This window comes from Rhea americana, unplaced genomic scaffold, assembly GCF_003343005.1.
Source record: "Rhea americana isolate MKP2758 unplaced genomic scaffold, rheAme1 scaffold_14, whole genome shotgun sequence".
Classification (NCBI taxonomy): Eukaryota; Metazoa; Chordata; class Aves; order Rheiformes; family Rheidae; genus Rhea; species Rhea americana.
The window spans coordinates 3,887,424-3,902,373 of record NW_028185483.1 but is presented as its reverse complement, the minus strand read 5'-3'; the positions used below and the strand labels follow the sequence as shown (position 1 = coordinate 3,902,373).

General features: G+C 42.9%; 1 protein-coding gene across 7 annotated transcripts in view; it reads left to right on the top strand.

The window, feature by feature from the left end:
• DOCK10 (dedicator of cytokinesis 10) overlaps window positions 1-14,950 on the top strand; it is a 130,542-nt gene that overhangs the window by 31,963 nt on the left and 83,629 nt on the right. For all 7 annotated transcript variants that reach the window (XM_085298588.1, XM_085298587.1, XM_085298590.1 and 4 more), the window contains exons 2-3: window positions 1,582-1,701; window positions 8,583-8,672. In XM_085298588.1, the coding sequence (XP_085154714.1) occupies window positions 1,582-1,701; window positions 8,583-8,672 (210 nt within the window). The remainder of the gene's footprint in view (window positions 1-1,581; window positions 1,702-8,582; window positions 8,673-14,950) is intronic.

The window sequence follows — 14,950 nt, the reverse complement described above, 5'->3', positions numbered from 1 at the left end:
AATAATACTAATTTAAGATTACTAAGAAAATGAAAACCAGGAAGAGTGGAGGGGGGAAGCCTTCTGAAAGCTACACAGACATGTAGCTCTCGAGTTGTTATACAGCTTCGGAGTTAATAGATCAAACTGTTGAAAGAACAGCTCCAACTTTTAAATTTGACCTCCATTCTTGGAAGTGTTGAAGACTTCACTGAACAAGTTCCTGAGCAGCCTGGTCTAATTTTGCCTGCTTTGAGCAGGGGTTGGACTAGGTGATTTTTCCAACTTGAGTTGTTACATGATTCTATCATAAGCTGTTCAGCAGCTGACTACCTTCCTGAGAGCATCTATTTTATGTGGCTGTGTTACTGATGTTTAATTAAACTTTTCATGGATGCATTTAATATTAAAGGAGGACTTCAGCCTAACTTAGCAGGGAAAGATGGTAGATAAGGGCTGGGAGAAACCTTGAGGGGGAAAAAAGGCATTTGAGAACACAGTTAAAAGGGATGTATTTGGGGCTCAGGTGGTTCATTGGAGAAATTTGTTTTATGGAGATATGAAACTTTGTGATAGGCCATCGTTCTGTACTGGTCTAGGTGAGAGGGAGGGGAAACCTTGTGTTGCTCTGGGTAGCACAGTGCAAGAACAGGGAGAAAAGAACATCTATTTAGTGTCCACCATTGCGTCAGATTGAAGTGTTCTGAAGAAGCATTTCTGTACTTGCTCTTCACTAGGATTCTTCTTTTTCTCTCCCCTTACCTGCTTTCCAATCCCTTGTGCCAGTTCTCCTGCCCTTTCTCATTTGGTTTCTCTGATATTTCTAAATCTTTGAATTAGACAGATGTTTTCACTAATACATGAGCTTTTCATTTGTTTAATGTGTGCTAGCATGCGGGTAGGCTCCTCTTTTTCTATTTTGGGATTGTATTTGGGGAATTTACTTTTGTTTGGCTGTTTATAAGGAGTCTTCTTATATTACCACCATCTCAGGCAGTAGTAGTACTGATGGGACTAGTCCAGTTCCTGACAAGAGAAGCCTTGGGACTGGATGCCAAATAGCTTATTCCAGGAGAACGGGATTATTACCAAGGAAAATAATGCACTGGCACTCGCAGGCTACCAACAGTTCAAGAAGTGGAACTGTGAAAGAGTGAAAAAATTAGTCAGCTCACAGTAATGGAAACAAGTGGTAGTAAAGTAGGTCATTCATTCTGCAGCATATTAGCTGAAGGTTATATCTGCTGTTTTCAGTTCAAACTGTATTTGCCTGTCTATTTGTCTATGTGTATTTAGAGAGAAAGGGAGAGCAAATTACTGAGGATGACCGATAAGGTAATGTGGTGGTTTTGGCATCTGCAGTGAGCTGACGGATTGCTCCCGAATTAACGGAGTCGAGCTGGCTGTCACGGCTGGCCCCGCTTCCTCGCTGCCACCGCTGCTGCCCGAACCAGCCCAGCTGCCGCGGACGGGGAAGGGGTGGGGGGAAGAAGTCATTCATGTTTTGATGTAAAAATTGACAAATGCAGTAGATCTTAGTTCACAAATAGAAGGAGGGTTTCTGAACAGAGAGATTAACTGATCTTTTATTTTTCTCCATAGCAGGAAAAACCCAAACTCTTGGAGCCTTTGGATTATGAAGCTGTTATCACAGAAATTGAAAAAAATATTGGAGATGGTCAGTTTAAGGATCTGATATTGTTCCCCGACGATGACTTTTCAGTAAGTACATGGCAACTGCGTGTTGTTCTTTCTCTTGGGTTTGTCTGTTTGTTTATTCAGCTTATCCTCACTGTTAAAGGAAGAGCCAGAAGTTGCCCCAGGACTCTCTAAGATTTTCTTAATTTATGTGCAACTTCTTACTCCTCTCCTGCCAAATTTGTTCTCTCTTTTTCTCCAATATTCGTAGAATCAGTAAGGTTGGGAGGGACCTCTGGAGATCATCTTTGAGTGAATTTACTATTCAGGATTAGATATGATGCAAAGCTGTGGTGGTTTTCAGACATATTTCAGGAACTCACAAGACATGTTTTTCCATAATACATGCTTGTCTGTTTGCTCAGCACAATAGTACTTTAGCCTGTGCTGGAATCTCTCCTTGCCATTGAATCTAATTTAATTATATTGCCATAATTTACTCAGATCCTGTATGTATTTAATGTGTTTGGCAGCTAGAATCTAGCAGCCCATGGTGACTGGCCTTCTGCTCCAAGTTAGACTTGGACAGTAGCTGTGACGTATTTCCAGGCTGTCCAGTTACTGACACCAAGTTGCACAGAAAATGGTGCAGTCTGAATGGATTAGGGTTTATTTGATTTGGAGACTTCTTCAAATTCTCCTCCAATGAGGACGGACATCTGGGATGTTGTCCCTGAGCGATGCAGGATGCAGACTCCCCAGTGCCCAGGCAGTTCCCGTGGAGGTGCTAACATGCTGCAGATACTGAGAGCACTGGGCAGCTGGTGCTGCCAGAGAGGCAGGAGCCCGTGGTGGTGAGGCTGTATGGCCTCCTTCGCTGCTGCTGGGCCTCGTGAGCTGCAGAGAGGTTGAGAGGCTCGGCTGCCACTGCCCGGCGAGCGCAGGAGGGCAGCAGCCTCTGCGAGGCAGGTGGCCACGGAGATTGCTGCTGGAACCCCGCCTGCATCTTACAGCAATTTCTTCAAAATCAGCCAATCTCTCTAAAAGACTTAGGTTTTGATGAATAGATGTTCTCTGATGGAAATACGTTGCAATCAGTGACCAGCTGTAACTGCTGTGCAGGGCCCTTCCCATCAGCTTGGTGCACTGCTGCTGTCCTGTGGGGCCCCCTTAATCTAACAGATGGCTTTGTTTCGCTAAATGGCTCTATTTCCTTGGTGGCATTAACTGAGTTAACGTGCTCATGGGATTGAGAGCGAGCTGAACTGAATACGTTTCCCCATCATCGTTAATTCCTTTATCCGTTTAACACATTTGTGAGTTTATGGAATTGAAATTTAGCATCACAAAGCTGACTGGACTTGCTCTGTGCTGTCTCTAGGCCCTTGAGCTCCTTGATTTAGAGTAGCTGAGCTCAAATTGGTGGAGCAAGCCCTCTCAGTGAAAGAAGAATCATGCCCTGCTATTCATGGCCTCTGACTGCCTGTCAAATTATATTTTCATATCCTTATTTTAATTTCATTTTTAGCAGTTGTAGCCTGGCTTTTAGGAGCTACTTCTGTGGTTTTCTCTGTATTACATTTTGCAATTATTTTGTATAATTTATTAAAAACAAACAAACAAGGGTAGACCAGAGAGCTACTTGGATAGTAGAGGTGGCTCTTACTCACAGAAGAGCAGAGCCGGTGGTAGTTCGGGGCCATTATCTTGCAACAACACTATCTTTTTTTCTTTGGTGTCTTCCATTGTAATCAGCTGCAGTAACAAGAGCTTATGTTACCGGACAGGACTGCAGAGTTTTCATAGCAGACAGATTTTTTTTCAGCTGCAGTATATCTATTTATAGCCCTTTTCCTTCCTGCTCAAATATCACCTGTGCACAAAAGTCTGGGTCAGCCATTTGAGTAGAAAGAGATCTAGGTTTGACTGAATTAGGAGGTGCTCAGGCTGGCTCTGAGTGTTATTTAATGTGATAATGCCTCAGGAAATGGTGGATGTTACTGTTTAACTGTAATGATTAGAATTGCTCCAGACTTCGTGGCTCAGTGTTGATGCAGCCCTGGTTTGGGCCTGTGTTAGCACATCCTATGGGCTATGGGGTATGAAAATATCTCTGTATTGATTAACTGAGGCAGTGAATGTAAGAGAAAATTCTACTTTTAATAATCTGCTGTTTCTGGATCTGCAGTATTCACTGCGTGCATCACATATGGGCTAATTACCATAGCTGCCATAGTGTCTGGTCCTTTGTTTCATCTCGGAATTGCTGGCTGTCTTCAGATGCAGTTCAGAGAGAGAACTGCAGTTCCTCGCACGTGACCATTGTAGGTCGTTTCCAATGCCTTAGGAGAAGTCTGCGAGACAGCAAGAAGTTCTTAGTCTGTCGGATTTAGATTGGATACCCTGTTCCTCTGTTCCCTGCATTTCAGTGAAAGAACACAAGATGTATGCATTACTAAGATGCTGACTCTGATTTAACTCCAACTGGGGAAAAGACGCTTCACTTTTTATGCCACTGTGCTTAATGATCCTTTAAAAAATCATTGAGTTGCATCAGTCCTGCTTACAGTTTTCCAAGCAGTGCCTTGCTTGCTAACTCTCCTCTTGCCTGCTATTTCCCTTTTGAAGAAAATGTCAGATCTGCTTCACATTTCAGCTGCTCCCAGATCCCTTGACCAAACTGCCATTCCAGTGATGTTCTGTGAAGTCATGGCTAGTGGAGATTTCTAGTTGAAAAACTTGTGCGTGTGGTAAGGCAGCAGCCATGTGGAAGAAAGCTCTGCACCGCTCGCTGTCATGCGAGTATGAGCTTGCACAGTGCTCCTTTGTAGGAAGTGGGAGGTCATAGCCTTCTTGGTGCGCTCATATAAGTGTGCGCTTGGTGGTGATGTTGGTAGGCTTGCATTTCGCCTCACAACTGGCTTACTGTGCCATTCACCTGCTGCTTTCCCCACGCTTCGCCACATTCTCCCTCAATAACTGGAACTACTGCTGTGTGGCATCTCCACTTATTTCTCTCCCATGTGTTTATCAGAAAGGAGGCCATGGAGGAAGCTTGACAGCTTCATTCAGTTTTGCCTGCCCCAAACCTTTGCACTTGCACACCTCAGTCTTGCAGGGCTTTGTTATGAGGTAGAGTTAGTTGCACCTTCATTTATTCAAGCAAAATGCTTGCTGTATCCTTTCCTAGGTACTTCTAAATCTTTCTTCAGGTCGCAGTCCGTACCAAATTCACCTGAATCCCAGCAATCTCTTTCTAACCTCTCTGTTTCTCAAATTTTACATGGACCTATTGGGCTCTTCCCTTAAAGTGACAACAGACTCAGCACCTCTCTGCTAATGCTTTTGCTCGTATGGAGGTTTAATCCTGGATAAATATATGTTAAGTATCATAAAAGGGTGGCTGGATGTATTTAGTAGGTACTTCAATTTTATATAGCTCGAAACATGTGAAACTCTGGGTCATGAAAACTTGTTCCTCTTTCTTCGCTCACCACCTTCTCGTTTTAAAATTTCTGCTTAATAATGTAAATCAGACCTTCTGAAACTAATTGCGTAAATGTGACTGCCTGTCTGATTTGAACCTGCAATAGAAAGAATAATTAATTTCTGAGATTTAGGACAGGTGTAAGGTGCTGACAGCTTGCTCTGTAAGCTGGGAGTGCAAATCCTGTTAGGGTTCAGTTGGGCTTGTCCTTCTGGCTCTTCTGGGCTTTGGATAGCCCGTGTGGGTGCCCTCCGTGTGCTGGAGAGGCCTTAGGGTGGCTAAATCACGGGGCAGTGCCCATATGCTCCTTCAGAGGAGGCGTGACCATCTCCAGACTTTTATTTTTTAGCTCAGAATGGGGAAGAGTCGCAACCTCCCTGCTTTTAGCATTGAGAAACCTCCAGTACCTAACTGTGCAGGGGTGAGAGTTGTTGTTGCAAATACAGCTGTTCACAGCAGATGCGCCTTGAAGGGGACGGGGCAGGGATGGGCGTCCCGGTCCCGCGAGGAGGGGCACGCGCCATCGGGGCAGCCCCGGGCCAGGGGTGCTTGCGCAGCAGAGGTCCACCTTTGCCTGCCCTCTTGATGTAATGGACCAGCTCATCGCAGGTCTCACTGATGCGAAGTAAATCCGTTTACTTGGGTGGAAGCGGAGCTGAGCGGCTTTTCGTGGAGAGAGGTTGAATCTGAGCCCTAACGCGCACGGACGCTCTCGCCTGCGTGCGGTGAGCCTTCTTAGGACGGCCTTCCCAGGAGGCGGATGCAGTCGTGCTGGACCGCTGGTAACAGGCTTTCAGCCTGAAAGCTATTTGGATAGATTCAGAGTGAAAGCGTTTGAACTGGCTAACGGAGTTTGGGCTCCATTTTCAAGTACCAAGCTCCCTGCGTCGGCGGGAAGCGTGCGCTGCCTGGGAGCGTTGTTCCTAATCCATCGTTAATAAGGAGCACTGCTAGCATTTGGCTTTCTCTGTGGAAATACCCTTCAGTGAAGGTAGCAAGAGAGGGTGCTTAATTAAACTGCCCCTTGTAACTAATCAAACACCCGGGGCCAGCAGCTTATGCAACTAATACGGTCTGGCTGAATACTAGAAATCGCTAGATATTGGGGAATCGTATAGAATAGATGCGTTCTTCCAGAACTCAGTATGGAATTTAATGTTTTAGGTTGACAGTTGCATTGCTGGATTATCACAGTCTTTGTACACGCAAACTGGAGAAGCCTTTTGACCTCTGATTTGAACACAATTACTACAATTGCACGAACAGTTATAAAATTAGACTGCATTTAAAAAACATTCACGAATACTGAATTCTGTAAATAAAACTCTATGACCCTTTCAACATTTAGTCCGTTCTTGAAATTTATTTGTTTTCTAAAGTAAAAATATTTTGGTGAACAAATGCTATGCCTGATCAGCCTTTAAGAGCATTTAACTTTGGAAATAATGAACTTCGAACAGGAAGTGTTTTTGTGGCAAGATCTTCTGCAGCTAGTGGTCTGAACATAGCTAATTCTCAGAAGGGAAGTACTCTGTAGTTTTTAAAACAAGTTTAAATATAACAAAGCACAATTTTCTCATGTCCCAAGTCCATTCTTTCAGTAGATCAGGTTTTTAGTACGGTATTCGGTAAAGTCTGCAGGTGATATATGCCCACTATTACCTCATCTTTCTATTTTGTATGATTGTATTTCATTCATTCAAGTACAATCTTTTGAAGAAAAGTGGAGGAGATGACTGCGTGCGAAACAGTCACTTTAGGTCATGTTTCTTTTTCAGCCACAATTTTGTTTGGAGGCAGGGTGACACCATTAAGGAGAAGGCTTAGCTGTCTTGGTCAGTGTATTGGTATCAGTTGCTGAGAAGCGTTGTGTTAGGTTTTAGTATTTCTTCCCGTTAATGTCTATAGTTAGTCCTTTTTATTTTTTTTTAACCTATCTTCTGCCCAGTATATGGGGGAGGTGTTTTGTTGTGGTCAAGCGGAAGAGGCTGTTGGCTTCCACAGCTTAGTGATTGCCTGGGCAGCTCACCATTAGATCTGGGACACATCACAGGTCTCTTCCTGTGCGTTCTCCTGCCCTACGTTAGCTCTGGAAATAGCAGCTGAACTTTAGCAGTGGTGTGATGTCATGGGATGGCAGTGTGCGTGTTTTGTGGTTGCTGGTAGGTGGGCCCCAGCGCTGCAAAGAGCTGGGTCTGATGACCCTGTGGTGTTGCGGGGGGGTGGGTTTCAGCTGTGTCCTCAGATGTAGCCTTCTCGGGCTTTCAGAACGCTTTCAGAAAAGGGAGGCATCGTCGTTATTCGTGGGACCAGAAGTGTTGTAACCACATTGTGTCCTGAGCTATCCAAATGAAACAGAAAAAGTTTGGGGAATCCCATGATGTTTGCATCTGCCTGTGCCATATGGGCTGTTCTCTCAGAATTACTCATATGGAAAGCGATGGGGGGAACCACTGTGTTGTGTTTAAGCTGTAAGGAAAAACTGAGTCAATAATAGCCAGGTAATTGTTAAGTAGAGTCCAGGTGCTTGGATTTGTGCAGCAGTATGTACAGAAAAACAGTCACTTTCTAGTTGGAGACTGGGTTGTGAGGCAGGTCCTCCATGGGCTTTTGGCAGTGGATACTGCAGGCTGCCTGGTGGTATTACTGAGCAGTGGTTCTTCATGCTGCACCAATTACACGTCCTAGGCCTTCTCTCAGAAGTCACATACTGATCTGTAACAGCTACGAGAGCTGCCTGGTGGGATCCAAGGGGAGCCTGGTCCACTGTGGAGACCTTTTGGAGATCCAGCTCTGTGCTTCCTTGCCAGGGTCCTGACAAACCAACTCAGTCAGGAGCTGCTTTTAGAAAAGTTCCTTTACTTGTGCAGGGCCCGTTGTTGCTGAAAGGGGATCATACGACCATCAGGAGTAGATACCCAGCTGGTGTGCTGGGCCTGCTGCTGGAAAAGCTGGGAAGCTGCTCCATGATCTGCTTGTTCCCTTGCTGTTGAGCTGGCCTGTCGCAGTTGTTTTGCAGCTTTCAGGGCTGACTTTATGCTTCACTTTTCTCTTTCCAAAAAAGTCAAAACTTTTAGTTCTATTCCTACGTTCCTTTGCTGAGAAGGGAAGAGGGGCAGTGGGAAGCATGTAAGGCAGGGGGATTTGGAGTGTATCCTTTGGGAAAGGATGCTAGTAAGACTTAGGATGTTATCCATTAATGACTTTAAAAAAGTCAGAGACTGAAGCAAGTTTGCTTGGCACAGACTTATTCCCAGAAATCCATTTGACCAGTGCTCTTCCTTGTAATTAATGCTTTAGCTGATAGTATTGGAAAGTCTGTGTGGGAGAGAGTTGGGTTGCGGTTGATGTGCATGTGTGTTGGCTGCATGACAAACTGGAAATATAAACGATAATAATACTGATTCTTAACCTCTTCATGAGACAAAAACCATTGTTCTCTCACTCTGGCTAACTTTTTATTATTATTATTTGTTAGACAGATACAATTTCATTGGAAATCAGGACGCTGTATCCTTCTGTACCTGAAGATGCAGAACGAAAAGCGGAAAATTTATTTGTTAAAGAGGTAAATACCTACTGTGTGTATCTTTTAAATAAAACCAAGGCTCTAGGGGAGACTTGCTATGTTAATAATGCACATCTTTTTTTCTTTTAATATTGCTCAGGTATTTTTTTAACAGCATGTAGTGTGCAGGTACTTGTTCTGAAATACATGTATCTAGAAAAAATTGTAAATGTATCAGACTGTTGTCTTTCAGTTATGTTCTCTGTCACTGCTAGTCTGTAGGAATTGGTAACTTTACATAAATGCTAATCACTGGTGTCCTGAATGCTTTGCACTTTCCTGGAAAAGTATCAGTATTTTCAAAGATAGCTATTTGACACAATTTTGGAACTGTTAGAGTTATCACAACTGTTGGAGTTATTACAAAAGATATATCAAATATTCTCCTGAAATGTATGTTATCACTATCTGAGGAAGAGTTGGAAGGGTTTTATATTCTATTGTCAGCATCTGAAGGCTATTCAACATTATAATGTGCAAGCGAATTTCTTCTCTGGCAACCAGAACCTAGCTAGGAGTGATTAATTACTCTAGCTTTACCAAGCACATATTCTGTCCTGCTAATTTTTGCTTTGCTCTTCCTGCTACATCAGGGCTACTTTTCATTGGCAATGGTTTTATCGCTTTGAAGGACTTTGCATTGGAGATGCTGGCTGCACTGTTGAAAGGAATTTACTTTGGACAGCTCTCTGAACCTTCTTTTACTATAGCTGTAAAATATATCCAGTTATTTGCATTAACAAAACAAATATACAGAACCAAATTTTCATTCAGCTTCTACATGAGATGGTATACACTTAATAATTATCCCCTAATGCATGTGTTCTGTCTTTTTCTTTTCTCTTCCCCCCCCCCCACAGATTGCACACGTGGCTTTCTGGTTTGAATGAGCCTATTTCATACACATTATAAGTGCAAGACAATTTGTTGAGGAAAACTCAGTTGCAGAAAAACCTCAGGGTTAGAAAATATAAAATCCAAGATCAGACAGAAATGTAGCCGTTGAATTCTATGCAACATGACATTTTACAGGCTCACTCTATTTCTGTCTCCAGCAGCAAGTCTAGAAAGAGCAGTGAGAACTTACTGCTAGCTGAAATCACCTGAACCTTGCTGTCTGTCTTAATCTGACAGTAGAGTTAAAAGATAAGAAAGCTTGGGGAATTATCTGTCTTCCCAGAAGTCTCCTTGCACTTTCTACATTTTGGGGTCTGCTTTTGATTTTAAGGTCCCACAAGTTGCAAGGCCAGCACAGTCCTCACTGTTTTACAGGGAAGGTGATGGATCTAAAAAGGGAACATAATGCGTAGTATCTGGGAACCATTACAGCTGAACACTCCAGGGGGATACTAATGAGAGCCTGGTAAAATACATACTGAACAGAACTATTAGCTTTCTCTGCGATACCACTGAGCCAAGGGAAGGGGGGCAGAAGAGCAAAGCAGTGGAAAAAACAGTGCTACAGAACTAGGACTGTACACAGAATAATGGCAGGATAAGACCCTCTTTTAAAGTAGTAATACATATGTTCCACTTTGCCTCATAGCCAAAAGCTAGGTGTAAGGGAAATTAGGCTCCAGGAAGAAGATTGTTTCTAGTCCAAAATGAAGCGAAACTGAGCCCCAGCTCCTGTGAAGGTCTATCGTTACAGCCTGCTGCAGCACATGTACAAACCTATACTAGGTCAGTGTAGATTTGACCCACCAACAGTCTGCTGGTGTTCCAGACAGGTGTTCAGTAGCTGTTAGGTAGTTCTGAACAACTGTGCAAGACTTGAGTTTGTGGTGGTCTCTTCCAGAGCTGTGAAAAAGCCAACATCGTGTTCATGGCGTTCTTTGAATACACAGTGGTCTCACAGCACATGATCAGTGAAGGCATCTATCTTGCAACCCAGAACCAAATGTCTGCTTTCTGATCGGGCTGCTAGGGACGCTGTGCAAAGACAGTGGACAGCTTCATTTAACTGAAGTCATGCTGGTGTTCCCGGAAGCAGTAATAGCTTTCTCTGACTGTTAATTAATGCTACACCCTTTTACTAGATTAGTAAGCTGCCATACAGAGAAAGGGAGCAAGTCAGTTAATTACAATTGAAGAGTCTGTTGTTGAAGGAGAAACTAAATTTCTTCATATGATGTAAGGTGTGACAAGGTGATGATATGGTTTTGAAACTGCTTCAACAGCCCACATCAGTGATCCCCTTACATCTCATCCTTCTGGCAGTCAGTGGTCTTACCCATAAAACACTCTTAGGTCATTTATGAGCCTTGTTAGAAGCCTGTAATAACACCCTAAAACCCAATTTGTTGCTTTTTGGAGCCTTGCTTCCTATTGGTGACAGTAGGAAGACTTTGCTTCCACCACTGGCCCTTTCACTGCTGGGATCCTTCAAGGATTCCCCCTTCCTCCCCCCCTTATTAACATCTCCATATATGAGTGTTCAGGGATTTGATCAGATTCCCTGACCAAACTCTTACAACTTGTAAAGGCTACTTATAGCCACTCCAGAATGAATTGATGGCACATGAAATACCTGGATGCAAAACAGGTGACAAGCTAGATCAAGCAAGATGAGACTGACATTGCTAAGAAAGGTTTAAGTATAGGATAGTGCTTGGTGTTTTTCATCTGTAGTTGAGGGCTTGTGCCTTAATTTGGCCAAATCAGCACTCTAATGCTACTTTTAGATTTTGCAGTGACCAAAAACTATCACATAACAGGTCACATGAATAATACCTCTGTCATCCATGAGCAAGCTGATTCTGCTCCTTTTTGAGTGATAATGGCATGGTCTTGGTTATTTACTATTGTGTCACCTCTTGGATACTCTGCAGCAATTCAGTTTACTTGAGCCTTAGGTGCTTTTTAAATTTTGCTTAGCCCGCAGCACCACTGGTTCGTCCCATCAGATACAGCAGTGAGTATGTTGAACCTATTTCTTTCTTTGACAGATCGCCTCCCCTAGAGTTTCAGTTGAGGACAGTAAGTAACTGGATTTCCTCTGGCACTGAGGAAGTCCCTCAGGTTCCAGGTGACTACAGGAGAGAGAACTTCCTTGAGAGCTGGTCGCAGACGGTGCCTTTCTCTCCTGGAACTAAGCGGACAATAATACACCCTCTGCAGTATGCACGTGCTGTATTGCTAATATTGCATTAGCTAGCATTGGTGCATATGAATATGTTTAAGGGTGCAAATGTTTTTATAAAATACTAAAAATTTCATCTCTCCCTTCCTTTTACCAAGGCCATAAGAAATCCTTGCCAAAGCATGATATAGTACAATATGCAATTCTTATCAAGGAGAGAGAATCTGAAACAGAGTTCAGTCTAAATCCTATTGGGTAATATTCAGATATTATGAAAATGACTGTGATAGAAGAATTTCCTTTAAACAAGATTTCTAACCTTCTCCCCTTTCTACTGAAACTGGTATTTGTAATACTCCGAAGATAATACATTGTTAATCTATCATTCCTATAGCTGTAATGTTCTTGGGAGACTTTTCGTTATCTTTTTTCCACCTTTACTTTTCTTAGGCTGGAGGAGTTTAAGAAACTAAATCAGGTTCCAAGAACAGTGAAAATTTCTGACTCTTTTAAAGCCAGAAAAGAATTAAATTTTCAAATTTTCTTTTTAATAAGCATTCCTAATGGCTGTGAATGCAATACGGTACCATTCAGTTTTCTCTCCAGTTCTGAATTCTTTTCTCTTCCTTACGGAGTCTGGTATGTGTGTTTATACCAATCAGCATTGTCCTCGTGGTCCATTGCTTTGGCAAATAGAAAGATTCACTGCAAAAGAAAAGAAAAAAATAAGATTCTTCCTTTTACATCAAGAAAATATTCCTAATGTAGCCTTTCCCAGCTTTGTGTTCCTGACTATGCAGATCAAATGGCAATCTTTTTTTTTTTTCACATTTCTTTTGGAAATGTTAGAGGACAGGGTATTTTGCAATTCGAAGTTATGCTTAGTTTGAGGAACTTAAGCTACTTTGTATCAGCTCACAGTATATAAAGAACTCTCATCACTGGTGGTCCCATCCATATATTAGCAAAGTTGGAGTTCACTTTACATTCTTAAAATCCCAGTGCCAGAGTCTGCTATGCACTCCTCCACTGCTCATTGAAGTATGTAGCCTACTATAATGCAAAGGGGATGGTTTGGGGCTCATAAATGTTATCAAACAGCTGACTGAAGCAGGTTTCAAATCAGGCCTGTCGCCATCAAAAATCTGCTAGCACTCTTAAACGGTGTTTGAGCATACTTGCAGCTTTACAAGCTCCTGTGGAGCCTGCGACTTCTTTCAGATCTTGGGCATCTGGACAGTTGTCATCTTAGCAACCTGTTGGAAAAAGCCTAGGAAGAGAAACTAGTTGTTAATGGGATGTGTGATATAATAATGTTTTGTGTGGGACATCTGGCAGTCTGTTCATGTATTGAACAAAGGAATTTGAAGCAGGTGAACTAAAGAGTGTAATAGTAGCCGTTTACTTCTCCACCTGAAACTGTCCTTTTCCTTGCACAGGGTGACTTAGGCCTGTCTAATGACTCAATGTTTGGTATCATGTTGTGGTGTTTTAACTTATGGAAATGACTCGGATGATAATGAAGAAACCAGCTTGCTGGGGGAAGCTGTTGAGACTCCAGAGAGCTTTCCTGCACCCCAGTATTGGTGTCTCTGCATCTCAGGGTGTGATTGTAATCCTCACACTTCATCTTCAAAGCAGGGATCCTGCCGGCTGAAAAGCACCGCATCAAAATGGAAAGCGTAACAGCAGTGAAATCTCATTTAATGGCTGATGTCCACTTAATTCTGTCTGTTGTAGGCACAGGGTTCATATGCATTCCTTTTAACTGTCCTGTGCAGACTTTCCAGATACAGGAGTTGTGGTTATTAGTTACAGTAAATTTTTAGAGCCCTTGTAATTCATCTGGAGGATTTCTCTGTTTCATATGTTGTGCTTTGTCTTTATGGGACCTATAAATAGTTATTAAGCAAGAATCTTATTAGTCATAACATGAAAGCACAGCATTAAACTTTCTGTATGATTATTGAAAGTGCTTCTGTGCCAATACAGTTGATTCCTCAAGCGTTTTTGTCTGCGGGCTAATCTTGATTGTTTTCACATATTTCAAAGTCAGAACAGGAACTCCAGCTGGAAGCGTCAGAACCAAATCTTTGCTACTGTTCATCACAGGGTAGAGTTCCCCAACTTAAAAATCCAAGTGTCCTCAATATTTTAAAGAAGTGCTGTAGCAGGACTGAGGTGTATTATTAAAGGACCGTGTGTTTTTTGATAGTTGAGGGGGTAAATATTTTTATGATGTCTAGTATTTTAAAATAGCATATTTTAATACCTTGGCTTGTTGAACTTTAGTCTTGCTATACTTTAGCACAGTTGACATACACAGTAATTTGGAGGTAGATTTTGAGAGCCATAGACTGAAGGTGCGGATCGCCTGCAGCTCCTCGTGAGGCTCTCATGCTGGTCGCAGGCATGCGGAGCAGAGTTAACCTGCGGCGGGGGGCTGAATTTTGGCCCTCACGGCATCCTTTGGCCCCCTCGAGGGAGGGGGGAGGCTGTTGCACCGGTGTCATGTGCGTCCCTGGTCAGCAGACTGAGCCCTGAGTGCGCTCTGTGCAGCTTGCCCTGAAGCACTGTGGCTGCATCCAGCACGCCACCGTCCCAGTTTCTCTATCCAGACTCTTGCATTGCCTCACCCTTCCATATTTAACATCTTCTGCTTTCAACCTCAGTAATAGCTGCTTTTAAACAGCTCACAAAGCAGTGGGATTCCTCTGTGCACACTGTCTTTGCTGCAAGAGGCCTGGCTCTTATGGGAATGACTTTTATAGATGTGCTTGTATTCCCCAAGACTGCCCACTTAGTGGTATCAGACAGAATACAAGCAAGGAAAAAAGAGTTATGCTTGCTTTCAAGTATGAGTAGGTGTTTGCTTCAGTTGTTTCTCTTTTCTAATTTTTTTTCTTCTTTTTTTCTCCAAAGGGTTGATTTGCATTGTAGAGCAAATCTTTATTAAGTGCTCCTTTCCCTGAGGTAGCCATCACACTGTCATTGCCAGAGCAAGAGCTAAGAACTTGCAGGTGGAAAATGTTTGCAGGGTAATCTATCTCTCTCTAAGGAAAAATTAGGCCAGCTGGGCAAGGAAGAAGGAAGAAAAAAAAAAGTCAAAAAAAGAAGGAAATGAATTGAAATAGATAGGCCCCTTGGGAATGGGCTGAACAGCCGCCTGGCCAAGAGTGGAATAAGAAAGTTCATG